The sequence below is a fragment of the Solea senegalensis genome, linkage group LG7 (genome assembly GCF_019176455.1).
Source record: "Solea senegalensis isolate Sse05_10M linkage group LG7, IFAPA_SoseM_1, whole genome shotgun sequence".
Taxonomy (NCBI): Eukaryota; Metazoa; Chordata; class Actinopteri; order Pleuronectiformes; family Soleidae; genus Solea; species Solea senegalensis.
In genome coordinates, this window is record NC_058027.1 from 16,996,069 (window position 1) to 17,017,235 (window position 21,167).

Genomic DNA, 21,167 nt, shown 5'->3' on the forward strand with positions numbered 1-21,167 from the left:
GAGACAGTGGTAGACAGCAGGAAGAGAAAAAGAAAAGGGGGTGGAATGAAAACTCTATTAGCCACCTCTGCCACAGGAATTCATCAGCACTTGTAATGGCAGCTGCCCTGACTAGGCAATGAATTGGCTTCAAGTGTCTGTGTGCTAAAGCAAGCAAGAAGAACATTAATACTCCTTAATCAAGGGCTATGTTGGCATATTCCCTCCGTTGTCTCCCTCCTGTTATTCCATCCACCGCCAGAGACAGCGTTTGCAAAGACAGAGAAGACAAGTCTGATTAGATCTGTTGTGGAGTGGAGTTGCCTTGTGGTCGCTGTCGAACCGCGCCTCTATTCTCCTCTGATTCATATGTGACAAGCTAGGCAAGCTTTAATGTTGTCAGGTTTAGTTAAGAGCGAAGAACTGATGATGAGTTTGCAGGAGAGCGTGTGAGAGATCCACGTGAAACAGTCACACAAGGCCACGGCTGATTTCTTTTGGTTACATTTTCAGTGGGATATCCATTTTATTTGATTGTGTGCTGCTTTTTTCCATCAGCATGTCAAAGCGCGCTAGTGTTAAAACCATCCGTTTCAGCAGCTCTTGTGGTCTGAATGTACTGTATATACCATGCTGTTTGCTAGTGTGTTCAGCTGCATTTATGTGGTCATGGATATAGTGGCTGCCCTGAGTGTAGCTTAATGCAACACACAGATGACAAGACCCAAGTCGATGAACATTCTGAATAAGTGTGACCAAAAGCTTTATTTCCAAAGGCAGAAGGATTAAACTGTTTGATGAGCAGATTTAAGGGTGCAGGCATAGGCTACAAAAAGGAACACTTCTGGCCAAGTATCATAATCTTTAAACCCGTCTCTGTATCCTTTCTCTCCCATGATTGCTGTTTGATATTTTTGCTTTAGACATCGTCTTCCACACTCCCCCCCTTCCCTCAAAGTGGACTGTAATAGGTTTAGTAAATGTTACATCTTAGTGCACTTCCAGACAGTGTATTACCACGGCACTAAAATACTCCCTCTCTTAAACTAAGTTGCCTGATTTAATTCCTCCGGCATGTTAGATAATGCCTGCCTCGGTGAATGCTTTGTGTTTGTGGATATCATGACTTTCCGTTTGCTTCCTTCTCTTCAGACCTTTCATACGCCAAGTTTGGGTGATGAGGAGTTTGAGATTCCTCCAATTACACCTCCGCCAGAGATGGAGTCTGGTCTGGGTCTATCGGAAGTGGACTCACCTTTCCCAGCAATGCCAGAACCCCCAGGTCCACACAGGGGTCCGTTAATCCCTCAGTTCCCCCCTCAGAGCCTGGATCTGCCATCCATTACCATCTCACGCAACATGATGGATCAGGAAGGGATGACTGTCAACAATGGGCAACCTGTGGTGAGCACTCCTATGCATTTAAACCGCTAGTAAATCAAGAAGAGGAATAGTGTCCTCATTTGTCAACACATAACCACTGTGCTACTGTTCTACTTGAAGCGGCAGCTCCAGATGTGGTTACCAAACAAAAAAGATTTGATTCATAAGCATGTACTTCACTATGCAGTCCTGAAATGGGCCCTTTATGCTGAGCCACGACGTCTCCTTCAGAGTTTTTGTACACCTCCTGTTGTCAGTGCATCTGGCACAGCATCTGGCCTTGTTTACAGCGCAGAAGGTATATGATCGCGTTGAGTAAATGTCATGATATTATGTTACTTACTGTGAGTATATTTATTAAAAAGGAAAAAAAAAAAAAGGTGTGGAGGAGCTTCCTCTGTAAGGTGAGCAGATGTGAATAGATCACAGGTGTTTGAGCACAAAGCACATTCCGCCCCAGAAGGACAGTGAAAATGGGACCCAAAAGTGCCACAGATTCACATGCTCATATTTAATTCATGATGTGTGCAGAGGCCTCTTTTTGTGCTGTAGATGCTGATGCATGGTTCAGTCTAATGTCTCGTGTGCTCCTAAGAAAAGGCACCTGCTTTGTGTGTGGAGTGCAGGTTCAGATTTGTCTCTGTATTGTTGAGAATTGACGAACATATGTGTGGCTTAATCCTTCTTTCCTCTGACACAGATGGTCAAATGTGGAACAGTAGGCAAAGTAATAAGTGTCTTTATGTTGATACTGTACCATAGATGGTGAGATGGTTGTCTCGGGGTGGAAAGACATTTTCAAATGCCACAATCATAGAGGCATTGAGGAGGAAAAATGGAAATGTCACTGGCTGACTAGTTGTCTTACAGACCTATTACGAACATGGGAGATTCATTTAGGAGAAAGGAAAAACCAAAGGACAAAGGAATGAGCTGATAAAAATGATGATAGCGATGCTGAGTTTGCCTTGTGAACCACGAGGCTCAGGAAACGAGTCATGATCGTTATAATTGTTTGATTAAATGAAAATGTTTTAAACCTCCGCCTCTCTGACTTCTCTTAAACACATTTTTTTTTTTGAATCTCACGGATATTAGAGCTATTTATTTACATTCCATATGGGAAGGAGCTATAAAACTTTACAGGTCTTTTTTTTTCTTCCTTCCATGCTCCTGGCATGTCAAATAATTGCAGCTTTTAAAATATTTCTGCAGTATACAGTAAGTGAGCCCCAGAAGGCTTTTGCCTAAAGAATTTTCATTTCATGGTCAGTTAAGCTTTCTACATCTGGAAGAAACAGAACCTTGACACAATTACATTCCCTGACTTTCTCACGACTTGCTGGAGGATTAGATTTGATTCTCAAACATTATTCCTCTTTAACACCATTTGCATGGCTCATGTCTCTGATTGTGCAGACTCTATTAAAAACCGAGAGGGAGAATATGGGTTTCTGCTCCTTGCCTTGTGGCATTGTCATTGGCACACCACTCACTCGTTATCAGTCATCACACATTGTATCGCAGGGCGGCGGTGGCCCTTCATTTTTTCTAGTAAATGGGATTGATACCCAAAAGTCCTGTGACAATGCCTGTGGAAAATGCTATTCATCTGTGGATTTATCTCCATCTTCAAAAAGAGAACGCAACTACTTCTTTTTTTTTTAATGAGATAAGTAACAATGCTTTTTTTCCAAGTGAATTCTATACACAGAGACAATGATTTACGAAGCCCCTAAGAGGGGTGTTTTGTCATTTTGTCAGCGCTCTGATAAAGGGATGACAACCTTATATACATGATTACATTCTGTATTATTTGTTATGGCTGCAGGGGCAAACAAATAAACCGTGCACTGGCGCAATTACATTTTTCATCAAGCCACCATGCTTATATTTCTTATAACACTTGTCCTGGTTTCCTTTCTGTGCTCAGGCTTGCTGTTAGAGAATATTGAGTGTGTGTGAAATCCTGTCTCTTATCAGGACTTAATGAGAAACCCAAGCAGTGAATATACCTTGGCTATTTTCAAAAGCTTCTTCCATGTCATTGCTTTGCCAAGTGTTCTGCTAATTCCTGTCCCCATAATGTGCAGCGTATGTTTGGCAAATTGGCCACAGATGCCGAGCTTCTACAAAGAGAAGTACATTTTCTCAACTGCAATGTGCCTGGCACAGCCCTGGATCTGAAGTCATTATTTATTTAATCTGCTCTCCTAACAAGCTTCTGACTCTCATTTTTGTCTCCCAGCATGTGTCCTTCTGATCTGTGATTGAGTCTCAATAGTGCCAAATAGTACTGGAGTTAGAGCTGCCAGTATTGCTTTATTCACAATTTTCTTCCCGATTTTCTCCCTCCTGCACAGCGAGGGTCTCTGGGTTCTATTTCAAAAAACACCTGGTGCCTTTGCCACATTTTAGTTTTCTCTTGACACATGTAAGGATGTACTGAAATGGGCTCTGTGTCCTCCATGATTGGATTTGAAACCTACAGTAGTCAACCAGTTGTACTGCATGTTAAAATCAATATTGAGGAGATACAAGCCCTGCTCCCCTAATACATTTGCCACCGTGTGGCGACGTATTGTTATATATTTTTCATCCCAAAATGTCATTAAGCTTTACAGCAGCAAAAATATGCTAATGTGTAACAGTGTTTGGGCCACATGCATCATGCAAGGTGAAAGAGAGGCTGAAAAACCCATTTACAGTGTGTTGTTCACATGATTTGATATGCCTTGATATTGTGGAGATTACCAGTGAGAATAATGCCCTCGGTTTTGACTGGTCAGAAACCACTATATCCTGAATCAAATGGAAAATATGAGCACTGTTGCAGAAAGCATGTTTTTCCACACTTCCCTCTTATCTCCCTTCCAAGCCAAGAAGCACTGACATGAGTTGTACATCAATTTAAGAGAGTGGATTTCTTTTCTTTCTTTTTTTTTCCCTTTTCTCGCTCCGCTTCTTTCTTCTTTTCTCCCCCGACTGACAGCTATTGTGACATATTGGGTCAGTCAGAAATGAAAGATATTCATGCAAGCATGCAACGCTTGTAATGAAGACTCAGCTTGACCTTCTGCATGATTGATTCTGTGATTTACTTTACTCAGGCAGCTCTGAAAATGAAATGATGCCGTGTTGGACAAGTTTTAAATACCCATAATGCATCAAGAGAAATGGATGAAAGAGGTACGGGTCAACGGCTGTACCCAGACCAAGGGGAGGCAACCTGCCGGTCCTACATTGTAAGGGTGGCGGAACTGGGGGTGTTGCAGGAGAGAGAGATTTGTTTTTAAGTGGGGGTTAGAGGTTGGCATGGCGGATAGACTGAGTTTGCACACCACAGAGAGAGAGAGAGGGAGGGAGGGAGAAGTGTGTTTGACTCAGGGATGCAGGGGAAAGAAAAACAATTTATCTTCATGCTATTATAGCCTTTACCAGCATTCACAATTCCATTTTTCTCATTTGGCTTAAGCACAGACTTCAGCAGGTTGCAGAAAATAGAGAGAAGAAAAAATGATGTACCCGTTTAAAAGCCGAGTAAAGCAATATGTGCAGAGTGCTGATAAACTATCTTTAATAGGACTGACCTTTAATGCTGGCAAAAGTTACTGGGGAATTCATCCTTATAATTACCATATAGATGATTTTACCCCACTCCTGCCATGGAACATTTCCAAGAGCCCCAGCATTGATTGAATGGAAATTGAACTTGTTAACATTCTTTCAGCCTGTTACAACTTAGTATGTCATGCTACTGTTCTTAAATTCACCTCAAATTCCCACTCCCAGTATCTTTGCCATCAGACTGGTTCTTAAACTTGTTGAGATTTGTATCACCTTGGTGAATGTAATCTGTAGCAGCTGTGATTAGGACTGGATGAAGCATTAAGCCAGTTCTTTTTATTTATTTATTTATTTATGTATTTAAATTCTTCTGCACCGTGTTGTTAACAGCATTATGCTGATGCCGATAGCAGCTTGGACACTAAAAGCAACACAGTGAGGAAAAGAAGAAAAGTAGACTTCAGCTTGTTAGTGTTAAACATACAAAGACAATCCTGACAGAGGAGGGCGCATCTGGCCCCGTGCACTCGGGGAAAAAAAAGGACTTACTTGCAGATTTACGATCACTATCAAAATATCTGGTTGGATGGGTGCTGTGACTGCTGACAATGCTGCAATCAAAATGCAAATGAGGAGGCAGAGGGACATAAATAAACATCCTAGCACCAGAATCATATTCACAATCAAGGCGACTGTTATTTAAGATGATTTCCTTCACTCGTGTGTGTGTGTGTGTGTGTGTGTGTTATTAGCTGTTATCTTTTCATTCTGATCAGACATGCTAATGCTGGTGTCGCACTGGTGAACTGTCACATTGTTGCCACTCTTTACTGATCTAATATGTGATGAAATACGTTATATTCTTCAGCCTGAGTGTTTAAGTTTTCATCATTGTGCAGAAAAACAGAACAGGGCGTTTCTGTGAGTTGAAACTGCATCATAGGGATTGGACAAAAGTGATACAGATGGCCACGGCTAATGAGCTCAGTGTACGCGTCTTTGATGTTCACAGCGAGCAGTGGGCAAACTGCGAGTAATGAAGATGACAGTAGCGATTGGAACGTGGCGGGTTGACGATACGTGGCGTTCGGTCACAGTCTTGTTCACTGCGGCTTTTATTTGCGAGGAAAATACGGAACGCTTCCACGTTTGAAGAATGACAACAATACGTCTCCGATTGCTCCCCTAACTCACTCTCACCTTTCGCGGAATCCGTCTTGCCGATGTAAATATAAATCTGCTCTCACTTCCCAGATTGTGTTTATGATAAGCAGTAGACATGGCATATGAGAAAGAAATGGGTTGTCGATCCAATATGTTTCTGTCTGAAAGGGTGTTCCAATATTGTTTTTGAAAGCAGGCATTCATAAGGTTCTTTCAATAAAGCCAGGTGCGGGGGTTTATGATGTGTTGATGTTAGGGGAGATTGAGTTTGTGCTGCAGAAAAGTAGATGGATGTATCCTAGGAGAACAAATCACCTTTTCTGTTGTGCTCCCGTCCCCTCCCCTGCTCCATGTCAGCTCTGCTGGCTCCCTGATCAGTCGTTCCTCTGGGGAGCTGGCAGGCCTCGTCATTCCGTCCTCACCGCAATCATAAATGCAAACATGCGACCTACACCTTCGTGTACGATTCCTTCAAGAACTTCATCAAGGAAAAAAGTAGCGCAAGAGATTTTGATAATGTTATTAGATTATACCCTGGATGGTAGAAGAGAGAGACGACCCGCCCAAAGCTCTTGAGCGTTAAACCTTCAACTGGTTGATTTATGGATTTGATTATATCCACTTTTTGCGTGGCCAAACATCATTTATGAATTGTGGGTCTTTCACAGAGTTACAACTCTAAATCTAAACGACACCAAAGCATCTCAGCAAGTGATATGTGGATACATGTGTACAAACTGACCGGAAAATGGTCTTTTTTTTTATTGTTGAATTTGAAGTTGTGTAGCGCAGTGCAGGGAACTGAGTCCTCTTCCCCCGCCTCCAGAGACCGGCCAGTCAAAAGCTGTCACAGATTTCCATACAATAGAGTTTTGAAATGAATCAACTGAGCTATGTAGCCGTCTATTACTGACTTCTAAAGCTGGCTCCTCAGGTGTCAAGATAATTTATCATGGCCTGTAATAGAGACATTTAAGACCCAGGACATTGTGACATATGATCTGCCACATAACAATCCAAAGAATCTAGTGACCCGATTTCCTGTCTGGTAAGGGGATACACCTTCATGATCTTCTTACACTGGGCAGCAGGCTGTCTTATTGAGTACAGAGATATCTTGTGTGCAACCGTGTGAAAGCAGAAGAAAATGGACCAATCAAATATTCTGCTAAATATGATCTGATCGCTCTCTCATCAACTCCTCTCTTTCCTTTTGTATCACAGAACGTGGGGTCGGGCCACCTTCGCCAGTACCCGCCCAACCCAGCCATGGTGATGAAGTCCATCATCAGCATGAACAGCACCAATGGGATGATAGCACGCAATCAGCTGACCACTATCAACCAATCCCAGCTCAACACACAGAACCTAAACATGGCAGGACCCAACATCACCCATACCTCCCCGTCTCCACCGGCCAGCAAGTCTGCCACACCATCACCCTCCAGCTCCATTAATGAAGATGACCAGGATGACGGCAACAGGGTCAGGGAGATGATTTATATCTAGACTAATTGTTGGGGAAATAACATGCAGGCGTAAAACAAAACGTTTTAGTACATTTCTGCATCTCAAAGTGTTCTATTTCTGCAGGTCATTGGTGAGAAGCGACCAGCTCCCATAGATCCCACAAAGAAACCCAAGACTCCTAAGAAGAAGAAGAAGAAGGATCCCAATGAGCCTCAGAAGCCAGTGTCCGCTTATGCCCTGTTCTTCAGAGACACCCAGGCCGCCATCAAGGGTCAAAATCCCAACGCCACCTTTGGGGAGGTGTCCAAGATTGTGGCCTCCATGTGGGATGGTCTTGGAGAGGAGCAGAAGCAGGTACTGTACAACATAACTTGTTATTTGTTATTCACACCATTCAAATATGTTGATACTAATTTGTACTAATCTATGAGTTAGGAGTTAATATTATTCAGTGTGCTATATGATGATATGTGATGCCTTAGTTCAAAGGAATTGCCTTTTAAATGATTAAATGTTTGCATTTTTACTTAACTTTTTGTCCCCTCAGGTTTACAAAAGCAAAACAGAAGCTGCCAAGAAAGAATATTTAAAAGCCCTCGCCGCATACCGCGCTAGTCTGGTTTCCAAGGTGAGAAAATTCATTTCATTTCACCTGACAAATGTGTGACTTTGACAGTACGGTAAATTGAATTTCCAAATTTGTCGCGATGTATTATGCACGTGAATATTTAGAAAGCTTTTTTTTTTCTTTTTTTTTTTAATAACCCAAGTAATTTGAGGTGCAGAAAATGCATGGACTAACTTTTGTGAAAGGTGTGGCTTTGTAGATGATTTCTGATGTGATGTGTTGTTTAATCCAGGCTGCAGCAGAATCCGCTGAGGCCCAGACTATCCGCTCAGTGCAGCAGACCTTGGCCTCCACCAGCCTGTCCCCGGGCCTGGTGCTGTCTTCACCTCTCAACCAGCACCCTTCCATGTCGCCAGCATCCCAGGCCCTTCAACGGGCCATTGCCCCAAAGCCTCTGCAGATGAGACTAGGAGGCAATCAGATTGTGACCTCTGTCACAGTTTCCCACCAGAACATGTCTGGTGGGATCCCACCACAGTTGCTTGGCCAGATGGGTAGTGGAGGTGGGGGCATGGTGGCAGGTGCCCAGTCCACGGCAGTGTCTCAGATGAGTCCGCCCATGCAACCGGTGCAGCAGCAGCATTCGATGCAGCAGCTCCAGCAACAGCAGATGCAGCAGCACCTCCAGCACCATCAGATGCAGCAGCAGCAGATGCATCACCAGCAGATCCAGCAACAGATGCAGCATCAGCATTTCCAACACCACCTCCAGCAACAGCTGCAGCAGCATCACATGCAGCAGCAGCAGCAGCAACAACAACAACAACAACAACAGCAACAGCAGCAGCAGCAGCAACAACAGCAACAGCAGCAGCAGCAGCAGCAACAACAACAGCAAATGCAGCTGCAGCAAATGCAGATGCACCATCAGCTGCATCAGCAGCAGATTCAACATCTCCAGCAGCAGCAGCAGCAGCAGCAGCAGCATCAGTCCCAGTGTTCCCCACCCCAGCACTCTCCTGGTACACCCCATTCAGTGGCAGGCTCTGTGTCACTGGGCAGCCCCCAGCCTCCCCCACAGCAGCAGCCGCACCCCTCCCAAATCCAGGCCCATGCTCAGGTCCTGTCCCAGGTCAGCATTTACTGAGCCAAATGGAAATCCTATCTCAAAGAACAGGAATAAAATAAAAGCATCATTCCATGTTGCTTTTCTAAGTTGCACTTAAGAAGTGTGTAAGATTTAGAATGTTAAACAAAGAACTTGTCCATTGTTATAGACGGATATGCACATGCATGTACAGGAGTTAAACATGTTAGCTGGGGTTTTGTCTATAAAATAGGCTGAACTACGACGGTTGCGGCGACCGCCCAGCGATTGTTTATTTGTTTTGTGAGGTCTTTTTCAGTTGTCGATTTGAACTTACTGGGGGCACACGGTGTGTTGGAACATGTGTGTCTTTTGCTGTTTTATTTAACAATAAATCTTATTTATGAGGCCAGAGTTGTCAATTCACTGCAGCAAAACGAAATTCTTTTCCTGGGTTTTAGTAGGATTTGTATCCGTTGTTTCCTGGACGTAATGACTCACAGGATCCTTGCTGGAAACAAGTAACCCACACATCAGTCTTTGTTCTGACACTGGGCAAAATCTAACGACACCTTTGTTTACTTCAACCGTTCTCCTTCACCGGGCGTCTCGCAGCTGTTAACCGTTCAGATGGCATGGAGGACTCCGTCAAATCGAGTCGTCGCACGTCGGAGCGCCTGGCGATATTTCAACGCGTTCAAACCGCATCGCAAACATTGTCGTAAAGAATAAGGGGAACTGAAAATATGGCTGAACAGACTCAGACAAAGACTGCCATAAATCATTTATGTAATCACATCATCAAACTGTAGCTGTAATCTGCTGTACATGTTTTGTAGAGTGGGGAGAGCTGAGACCTCCTTTATCCAGTAATCTACCCTCCAGGTGATTTTGCCCCGAAAGCATTTAAACCGACACAACCCCCACATCCACCCCCCCCCCTCGTGAAGAAGTCGTCTTTAATCTATTTGTTTTTACTTCAGATGTTTAACAATTAAATTATGTTTTTATTTTGTGAAGCAAAAGGGGATATTTTATGGGAAATGCTCATTTCTGGATCAAGGAAGATGGTTTGGGGATTGATGTATTTTTATTCTGCTTATTGATACCGTCTTTGTTTAAAAGAAGGGGGTAAAAAGGAGAAACTAGCAGAGCCAGTTTGTTGCACTGCCAAAGCCAACTGAAAAGATATGGGAGGTATTTTTTGCCAGCTGTATAGTCCCTGAGAAAAAGGAAATGTTGTACATTTTTCATATCACCTGTTGTAAAGTTTTAATATGTGAGGCTTTAATTAAAACATTGTTAAATGACCTGTGGATTGCTATATCACATAGTGCATTTCTGCTCTTTTATACTTTTTTATGAGTTACGACGGCAGTAATTCATTCTGTTTGCATTTTGCTTACAAACCAACTGCTTCTGGAAACGGTCGATAGGACGAGTGCACATGGGTATGGACTTCATAGACGAGACGTTTTGAGCTTATTTGAGAAAAAAACTAATTTAAAGTTTGCGGTTTTTTTTTGTTGGGCCATGAAGTCGAATCCAGAGACGTTCCATCTCTAATATGATAGTAGCCATAATTTTGTATGAAGTATTATATATTTCTTTGTGTTGCTGTTCAAAATTAAACTATCAATCACAAATATTTATTTGAAGGATTTTGTTTGTTTCCACAGTTATCTCGTTATAAACTATTGAAAAAGAAACACTTGATATTTTGTAGGGAAGACTTCTACCAGAGGAAAAAAAAAATGCTTTGCAGGGAAAATGAGCTTTAATGTTGGCATTATTATAGTGTGTGCTGTCTCTTAGTGATCTGAATGAAAGTCCATTGTAACTGTGTGTAAAAACCATGCTGATACTCGACAGGGTCAGCATGTAACTGGTACTTGTCTCAATAACGGTTCCCTACTCGCACACCAGTGCATTGGATTCTGCTTCTTTCTTATTCCCTTCAAAATCGCTTCATTTCCAAGACATCCCCAGGGGTTTGCTGAGCTCCGTTGAATAATATGGTGAGCGGGGGAGGGAAGGCAGGCAAACAATAATTATCATATCTTCACAATAGGCTGTGAATCCACTGGCCCAGAGATGGCCTTTTTCTTTTTTTCCACAGGCAGCTGAGACATTTTTAAACACGACTTAATGTTAGTTACAAATTAGGAGTGAGAATCCCCTGTGCTTCTGTGATAGCAGCATGGTGGATGGAATGGTTTTTGGTTTTTTTTACATTTTGTTTTTCAATTAGCTACTTTTCTTTAAGAAAAAAAATAGCATTTGTAATTCGGGCTGAGGTCTGTCTGTCACCGCTGCTGCTGTGATTGGCCGCTCAGCTCCGTGTGGAAACCGTGCCCATTTCTCTGCCTTGATTAATTGCAGCATCTGTCCCGTTAGAAGCCCGAGTGAAGAGGTCTGCAGGAAAACTGCAAATAAATGCTGGCAACAGTCTTAAAGTGCTTATGATGAAATGAAAATTAAAAACAGCAAGTGCTGTGCATGACCTGAATTTCAATACAAGGGGAGAAGAGGGGAATGTGAAAGTGGGTGTCCATGGATACCAAACACATGCTTTAAAAACACACAGTAATGAGGCTCTGGGAAATCGCTGTTATTATTCTGAACAGATTCACAGCAGAGCCCATTAATAATGCATGGGCCTCCTTGTTATTCCATAACCCCTCAGTACTGCGGTCACTGTGTGTACAAATATCTCACAGCCAGGGTTGGAATTATGGGACTCTGCAATAAAAAGGTTACAGATATTTTCAAAACATTGTTATACACACACACACACACACGCAGGATTTACAACGATAATACACTGCAGCGGCTATAATAGAGAGTGGTTTCATTTAGGCAGGTGAATACATAAACTCCACCTGCTTCATGCGGTACATTTTGTTGTATCTGTAGGATAAATGTTTCTTCCACAATGCAATATGATCGTTGAAGTATGAAGCAATCAATATCCGCCGTGCTTCTGTCTTTCTTTCCTCATCATTACCCGGTCGCTGATGAAATGCATGAAGGGCACTATGACATTAATATGTCATTTAAGTAATGCAATCACGAGGTGACCTAATTGTCCTCCTCCCCTACTGAGGTCAGTGGCTCGGCAGTGCGCCAAGGATGACTAAGGAGTCAGATGTGGAGGCTGGGGATTGAGTATTTTAATGATTTATTTGGCTCTTTTGTTGTTTTCCTGTCCAATGCACAGATACAATGTGAGTCGAACAAAAGCCCTGCTGACACTGGCCATCTGACCATCAGACCCCACGCTGCAGCCAATCTCACAGTCTGGACTCAGGTCACAGATGCAGGACCTGCCACTCTGCTCTGACACTAAACTTGAGGAGAAAGAAAGAAAGAAAGAAAGAAAATAGACAACAAGCCTTTTTTTTCTGATTAGACCTGGTTGAGGAAAGTGCAGCTGAACCTCCAAGTCCAATGCCAAGTCTTGTTTACAGAGAGGAACGTAGGCCTCCAGTCAAATGGCTGACCATGTTGAAGGAATTCTTGACCTTGCAAAAGCGAGGTTTATGGAGAGAACTATACCGGCGATGAGCAGCGAACTTTGTTTGGGGTCTGCGCGCTCGGTGAATTGCTGACATCACTGACCAGTGGTAACATTTTTGTTTAGAGAACTTTTGACCTGCGAGAGTGCAGGAGAGCCACAGATTCATGCCTCTGAGCAAAGTTAGGACATTCAAGGGAACAAGTCAAAATCTTATTTCCCCTTAAACAAGCGTTCACATTTAATTGCATTTAAGTATTTTAAGTGTTAAAATTAATTCATTATCAGGGGAAAACGTGCCCAAAATAAGAATAAATAAATGAAGCTATTCTACAGGACATATTAGCTGAAGTGTAAATAATCACATATGCACTGAATCCCCATCTTCAACATGTGAACTCACAAATGCATTCATTTTATTCGTGCAACTTTTTAACCTTGGATTTATGGGCAATGATGTTGCCAAGGTGACACCGATTCAGCCCTTAGGCTTCTGCCTCTCCTTTGTTGAATGCTGTAATGGTAAATCTGACCTGCCAGTCTTTTTAAAGCTGTCAACATTATGCACTACTCTGCTCAGGCAATTCAGATATAGCCTCTATAATATATTCGGCCTTAAAATGATATGCTAGTTATAGGCAGAAGACATGTTGGGAGGATGCTGTTAACTTTTATTTTAACCATAAAAAATGGCCAGATGTAACTAAGTGTGTTTGCCCTTTTTTCCAGAGTAACGTTCCATATCTGGAAAGTTATTTGCAATTTACTGCATGTTAAAATAGTGTAGTAACAATTTAAAATAAAGAAAAAACACTGTAGTTGTACACGAACACCAGATTTTGCGTGTTAAATTTGAAACTTGAACAGTATAACGTATATTTAAAATAACATTGGTGTGAGTCTTCGCCAAAAAATGGAAACTATGTACAGGCGTAAATGTGTCACCTGCGATACGCTCAGTGTTAAAGGGTTAATAATATTTAGTTGTAGCACTTTTGTAGCGAGGGATTTTTTGCATATAAGACTTGAATTGATTCACTTTGACTGAGCATCAAAATACAATATTACAATACAAAGTATAAATGCATTGCTTGTCATCAGGAAACGAGGAGCTGGTTTGTTTCTGATTATCGTGGTTTGGTCAGTATGTCGTTGTGCATTGTCTGTATTCAGCAGACCAAACACATCTGGAGCTTTTATTCTCTGATGAGTTACACAGTTGATCTGGGAGAAGAAGAAAAAAAAACAATAATGCATTGCAAGCTGTCAGTGATTTGAAAAAGCTTTCTTTATTGTGACAGATCATCATGCCCCAGAGGTTGACAGATGTCTCCGCATAGGATGGATATGACACCAGTTTCTTTTTATTTGGACTTTGTTTGGTTTAACAGTGTAAAATGCAGCTCGCTCTCTCCCCTGCTGCCACTTTCCGATTTATTTTCATCAGTATTTTATTGTCTTCAGCAGTATCTGAACATTTATTGTCTTCAGCAGAGGATCCCAACTCTGAAATTGCCTTTTATTGCAACTTACTTAGGCTGTTAATATAAGCTATTACAGAGCCAAAATGTTTCTATGGCAACAAAACTGATAAAGTGCACCAGGAGAATTGAACGATAGATTACACGTGCACACAGTGTCACATCCAATTAACTCGAACTGACTGTACACCACATTATGCCCACGACTTGCAGGAAAATCAATAAATATGGACGATACTCAACATGGTTCCCCCCCAGTTTCTTTCTTTCATCCCTTACAATGCCAGAGAAGCCAAGACAGATCATGGCACTAGGATGTCCCTGCTGCTACAAGAGGCAGGTGCTGTGTAGACACCATTCAAAACTTGGCCTATTCAGTCCAACTCCTCTAACGCTCCATTCATGCATAGCAAAACACCATCTGCTCCTGTTTTGCCTGGAGCAATCACAGCTGACCAAAAAAAGGAGAAGAAATCCATGATAACAGCTGTTGCCAAACAAAAGGCAAACAAAAGGGAGTAGGAAAAGGTTAGAGACAAGTTAGGCACCAGAAATTACTCATTTGAGGAGGTGAAGAAAAACATTTACTCTCGCCATCCAGCAGAGAGACAGAGAAGGGGTTAAACGCGAGGCGCTTCGTCCGCGGGCCTGGCAGACTTAGAACAGTGCGGGATCAGGTGGAAACAGATTCAAGCTGAGGATGATTCTTTTACACAGTCGACTCTCCGGAGCACAAGCAAATGAGCCGTACACTTTGTATGGCCGCTGCGGGTAATAATGCACATAAGACAAGTCATCCAAGAAACTGGATATACTGATACTGCTCTTACCTGTTGCTAATAAAAAATGTTACTGTGTCAAGGCTGCAACTGGACATACAGTACAGAGAATAGACAAGAAAAACATGCTATGAATGAGACATTTGCAAAGTAGAAGTGAAATAAATTAAGAAATGTACTTTTAATTAGTATAAGAAGTAATAATGTACATGACTTACTATAGGTTGTCACTATCGATGGATATGTTATTGTCATTTGTATTTCAAGACGTCATCAAAACAGGCGTTGCTACTTAACACGCTTACAATCAACTCATCGATGATTTGACTAATTATGGCAGCGATACGTTGCTTTTGCCCCAGTCTGTCGACAGCAAACAGTTCATTAAGATGAAAGTTAAAACGGCAAGTGTAAAGTGAGGCACATGCTCGGGAAAATGATGTGAAATAAAACTAAAAAATAAGATTCATTACAAACCAAATGCCACTCAATAAACATGGATTGGAACAGGGGATATAAATAGCTGTGTGTGTGCTTCTACCCTGCTTTATGCTGCATTGTGTTGTGATTGGCACTGGTGCTCGACCCTGTGAGGCCTAGCTTGATCTAATGTATGGCTGCTGACCTGGGGGAGGGGCTGCGAGGCGAAGGTGAAAGACCAAACAGCTTGCATGCCTCCGGACCTCAGCTGCCCATGCAGACGGGCGAGCCGTAGAAAAAACAACCACTGTTTGAGCCACACAGAAGCGCCATGGCCGGCGTATACAGAACTGACAGGAATACAACTGCACCTGATACACAAACAGTTAAATGGCAAAGGAGGGAGGGATTAGTAAATGATGATGATCTTACTCACTGTCCCCATGGGGATAATTAAGTTTTATCTTATCGTTCCTTATGCTGACTATGAACAGACCTGGATCTAATTGCATTTTCACATGATTCATAACATTAAAATAATTCCTTACCACTTTACCAGATGGCTGGGTGTGTTCTCTCTCTGCCATAAAAGGGGGGGGGGAAAGAAGAAGTTTCAGATAATTAGAGGAAAGCAGCTGGAAAAAAAACCCCACCAAAAAAGATGTTTTCTTTTGCTTTTATCATGTGATCTAAAACATGAGTTGTATTTCCTGAAATTCTATATGCTAGGCAATTATATGAAGGCAGAGAATGAGACGTTTTGCAAAAGCGTTTGTTTGTTTTGAATTTGACTATGGAACATGCAAAGCTTGGTGTCGGGTCCTGCGCCCAAGTGAGAGTGTAGGTGGAGTTTTATTCATAAACAGAAGTCACTGTGGCAGTTGATCAGTCAATTTGCTTAACAAAATAACTCGGCGCCACTCCTTGTCCATGGGCGGCGCGTCGGTGGCCTCTCTTTGTAGCACTGTTGCAGAAAAGAAAACAAAAAAAAAAGGCTCAAACCACACAAAAATAAATAAATAAATGTTAAAACGAAGACATCTGGACAGCTACTCTTTGCATTGTGTCTGAGCTGTGGGCTCTGCTGAGCTGTGTGGATACCTGGACAGTGTACAGTAGAAGACATAATGAAGCAGGGACAGACAGGAGAGAAGACAGGCTCCAGCCGTGTGCCATTATAGGTGATTTGTCTGCCATACTGATTCCAGTCCCAGTAGTTTTATCAGTTTAATGCCCAGGCAGCATTCATTATTTCTTAGCCGGGAGGGTCAGCCTTCAGCAGAACAAGTGTGGGCTGTGTTTCTGTCAAAGAGGGAGGGGGTTAGTGCTTGACCCGTAAAGCCATTCAGTTCATAGAAAGTGATCCATTGTTCAGCTCCTCTCTTTGTTCAGTTGCCTGCAGAGAGTGAAGGGGCCATCGAAAGGGGAGAGAAGGAGCAGCGCCGGGGTCTATCTGGGTGCAGGGGTCTGCACTTACCCTCAGCACATTCTCACCTAGATTCCTCTCAGTCCGAAAAGGTCACACGCCCTAATGTTTATTATGTGTGCCAGTGTTTTGTAACATATACGCACTACAGACACTTCACACCTCACACTTGCACTACATGCATGTGAGCAGGATAGAGGGGAAAAAACAGCTTTGTTTGCAGAATGTTTTTGCTTCTCTTTCTCTGTGGATACTTAAGAAAAAGCGATAATGGGTTTTAAAATGCCGACTTGTGTCTCTGATACAAGTAGCTCCATTAAAATGATGAGAAGTGAATAAATCGCCTGCATAAATATCTATCGCAGGCAGGTTTCGGAGTAAAATACAAATATGACATTTACCAGGTAGATCGACGATGTTTACCATGTTATTGCTTTAGCATGCAAATGTTTGTCAGCACTTTACACAAAGTATAGCCGAGGCCAATGTGAACGTCCTTCCTTTTCTAGTTGTAAACCAACATATTAGACACATTTGTATGGTTTTTATTGTTAGTATGTGCTTGTTTTATAGTGCTGGATTGTGAATCAACACAAAAATGTACACAAAGTACATGCACAAGACGACAACAAGAAAATGTACAACAGATCAACAATTACTGATAGGCCACCAGGTGAGCTATGTTGTCCCAACAACCAATATGACATATGATATATGATATATGATATATATATATATATATATATATATATATATATATATATATATATATATATATATATAAATAAATATATATATATATATATATCTTAGCCAAAGCATTCTCTGTGTGTTAATATGTGTGACTCAAATGAGGAGCAGATCACATTTTATGACAAATTCATGCATAAAAGGCTCATCACTGAAAAAAATGATTAATGTTACTTTCGTCACATGTGTACATTTTACAAGAAATAACTATTTCAGTGTTTTTACTTAGAAAGGTCACATTTTATTTAATGTGTCACTTGGTATTTATATGTGTTTTTGTATCTTCGTTTTAGTATGTACATTTGAACCATAACACCAAGTAACATTAACTGGAAGAATGTATTGACAGTGCAACCTGATCAAACTGAGTACAATGTACTTGGGCAACAGAACTTAACCTTTGGTGACGTCATGGAGAATTCGCGCTGTTACCTTGAGAGTCAGACCGACACATGCCGGAGTGGAAGCAGAACTGCGGGCGGCGGAAGGACATATGGCTTACGGAGAATTTCTTTGATTTGGGCGTCATGTGAGTATGTTATGTGCTTCGTAAATGTTGTCACGTTAGTGTTTGTCAGCTGAAGTCAGTGTTTGGATAGTCGGTCTCTTAGCCGGTTAGCAGTTGTCGCATGTGCTAGCTAGCGAACCAAACGCGAATGGCGCGAGTAGATTACGTACAAAGTCTGCCAAAGCCCCCAGATGTTTCTTCATCACCTCCCCCGGTACCGGGGCAGTATGAAGTGTCTGTTGCTGCGTGTGACACTACCCCCAGTACCAGGGGAATCAGCAACGCTCCTCCGGTACCGGCGGTAGCGTCGCCAGCAGCGACAGACACTTCAATACAATACTTCAATAATAAACACATACATGCTCAGCTGGTTTGTTGTTGACATGTTTATTTTGTTTTTAATGTAAACGTTTTGACCTGACAGTTAGAATGTTTGTATATTGTTAATGTTTTATTTATTTTAACTTTGAATTTTAGATTTATATTAAAGTCGCACTGTGATTGTATATGTATTTAAATATAATATATATATATTGTGCACCATTAACAGCACAATACAGCACCATTCAAACAGTAGAAGTGTTTGAATGGCGCTGTTCCAATTGAAGAGAACATACTTTTGTACTCCTGTACTTGGCGAGTACTCCAGTCGTACTTCTCAAGTACTTCCCAGAAACATGTTTCGTTTTTATCACCTTTTGTTTCAGGTCAAAGAAGAGTTCAAAAGGATCACATGAGTGCATCTGGAGCAAAACTTTTTGACACAGCTTGATCCGTACACTCCCAAACTGCGGGAGATGTTTAGGACAAAAGGCGGGGTTGCAGGACCAAAACATAAGGCCTATATGCTGCATTCACTCAGTCAGGTAAAGTTAAATGTGTCAAACTCACATTTACTGAGAAAAATTGAATATTTTTGTTGCTTCTCACTAGTCTCTTCCCTTTCTCTAATACTTCAGAACACGTTGTAAACAATGAGGCATTTGTTGGTAAATATGAGGTCATATGAGTTATTACAAAAAATGGAAATTGAGTCATGGTTTTGGACAGCGTGATGTTGATTTGAATCATTACGCCGAGTTGGTGCCTTGTTTTGTAGCATTAGTAATAATGCAGCATTATTTGTCTTACGTTTTACGCATGAGTGAGTTTACAGTTGTACAGTGTTCTCAATAATTCGCATCTGTTTATACAGGAACAAGTCAATGCTAACCATGCCTGCTCTTCAGCTTAATAATTTAACCTTAATATTTGCACATGATGATCCTTACAGGTCAGTTAGCCACTATGCGGAGGAAAATCGTGCCCTTTTTAATTGAGATTAAGAAATTTTGGGGCATTAGATAAATTAAATTGCCATTTAACATAGGCCTACCAGAAATAATAATACTTTTTTACATTCTGATTCAGAATTTATTTAAGTAAAATGAAAGATTTTAGCCTGTAAAACCCCTACACTGAATCCAGTAAACTTGTCTGCTTTTACTTCCTCTATGGGTCAAAGCAGTTTAAATCGGTTCGATTTAAAAAAAAAAAAAAAGTAAGATTGATAACTCATTTTGCCAAAGAAAAGTTCCCTACAAATTCCCTACAAAATTACTTGTCTTTATCTATGTAGAGGGAAAGGGTCATTAATAATTGCTTACTTAATATTCAATAATAGTAACTTAATATTCTGGAGCTGTACAGAAAACATGTACAGTATATTTCATCTATCAATTCACGTGTTTTGACAGGATGTCGGTAAAGACGGACTCAAAGAGGACTCTGCTGAATATCTCATGAAGATCTGTGTCCTCCATGGAAGTGCAGGCTCCACCCTTGAAGGCCCCACCCCATCATCAAGGGAATTGAGGTTCTTGATGATTGTAGATCTGTGACAAACACTTGCCTTCTGCTCATGGGCTTTATCTATGCACTGAACTTAAGTTTGAAGTGTTTCAGAAGCTCTTTCTTGAGCTTGATTTCCTGAAGTTGTCTCCCAAAGTTCAGTCTTTGCGCAACAAACTTCGTAGCGCGAGTGTGTGCACGTATGTTTCTGATATATTTTTTTTTAACTTGAAGTTCAGAGGAAATACTACTTCGTACAACTGCATTTTGTATAATATTCTGATGATGTTCTCAAACATCATCACTGGGGATGTGGAGATATAGCAGAACGCGTGGTTAAAACAAGTAAACCTAAAAGAAAATGCACTTGGTTCCTGGAAATCTATTTCACTTAGTTACTTTTTGGCAGCACCAATATAGGTGCAGAGTTTTCTATGGGAAGCACCAGACTGTATTATGAAAAGCATAATAAAGGTGCTGTTGTTTAACAGTATGTTGTTTTGTAGTACGCTTATTCTAATGCAATTTTATTGAGTTAAAAAAAGGCTCATGAAACAAATGCTTATTAGAACAGTGATGTTAAAATTAGATGAAATATTATGTAAATGTTACTTATAAATCAGTAATAAAAAGTAAATCAAGTAAAATTATTATTGATTATTGAGTAAAATTTAGTGAACAACAGATAATTCCAAGTAAAGGTTACTTAAGTGTTTTAATATCAGCAATTCATAAATGCTAGTAAAGTTTACTTGCGAATATCCTGAGTAAAATGTACTAAACATTTCTGTGTGGAAATTGTAAATATGACTCCGTGTACTCAGTGTACTCTGACTGAGAACCCTCACAGACAGTGTTGGTGTGGTCTTTACTGCACTACAACACTATTGGCAGTTGACATGTTGATGTGCGAACACAGTTTATTCAAATACACATGCAGTATCTGTACATCAGTTAGTGACCTCCTGTCATTCACTCTGATGGTAAGCCGTGGTTCTCCTGTCGAACAAAAGCAGGAGGAGGGTGTTATAAAAGTGACTAGTGGCTAAAACCCCTCACTAACCGAGTTTAAGATAAGATAGTCCTTTATTTGTCCCGCAGTGGAGAAACTTACATTGTTCCAGCAGCAAAGATACTAAATAATAAACATGCATTACCAATATAAAATTACAATATGAAAAGATATTAACTCTTAGACTATAACAAAAACTGATGATGTAAAAACGGAGCCAATGACA

The 21,167-nt window shown here is 41.2% G+C and overlaps 1 protein-coding gene and 1 long non-coding RNA gene across 2 annotated transcripts; both read left to right on the top strand.

Annotated features, from left to right (window-relative positions):
* The first annotated feature begins 666 nt into the window (after positions 1 to 666).
* LOC122772751 (TOX high mobility group box family member 3-like) lies at positions 667 to 16,023 on the top strand. Its single transcript, XM_044030999.1, has 6 exons — positions 667 to 1,383; positions 7,318 to 7,578; positions 7,687 to 7,917; positions 8,111 to 8,191; positions 8,424 to 10,349; positions 16,008 to 16,023. The coding sequence occupies exons 1-5, from the start codon at positions 1,054 to 1,056 to the stop codon at positions 9,276 to 9,278; spliced, it is 1,758 nt and encodes a 585-aa protein (XP_043886934.1). The 5' UTR covers positions 667 to 1,053; the 3' UTR covers positions 9,279 to 10,349; positions 16,008 to 16,023.
* A 1,961-nt stretch (positions 16,024 to 17,984) lies between these two features.
* Positions 17,985 to 20,422, top strand: LOC122772752. The gene is made up of 3 exons (XR_006360812.1): positions 17,985 to 18,120; positions 18,807 to 18,965; positions 19,836 to 20,422. It is a non-coding gene; the product is annotated as an uncharacterized LOC122772752 (long non-coding RNA).
* The last annotated feature ends 745 nt before the right edge of the window (positions 20,423 to 21,167 follow it).

Excerpts from the sequence above, each read along its gene's own strand:
- LOC122772751 (XM_044030999.1), top strand. The coding sequence starts at position 1,054 with ATGTTAGATAATGCCTGCCTCGGTGAATGCTTTGTGTTTGTGGATATC. Across the intron at positions 1,384-7,317 it reads TCAACAATGGGCAACCTGTG|AACGTGGGGTCGGGCCACCT; the intron begins GTGAGCACTCCT and ends TTTGTATCACAG. Across the intron at positions 8,192-8,423 it reads GCGCTAGTCTGGTTTCCAAG|GCTGCAGCAGAATCCGCTGA; the intron begins GTGAGAAAATTC and ends TGTTTAATCCAG.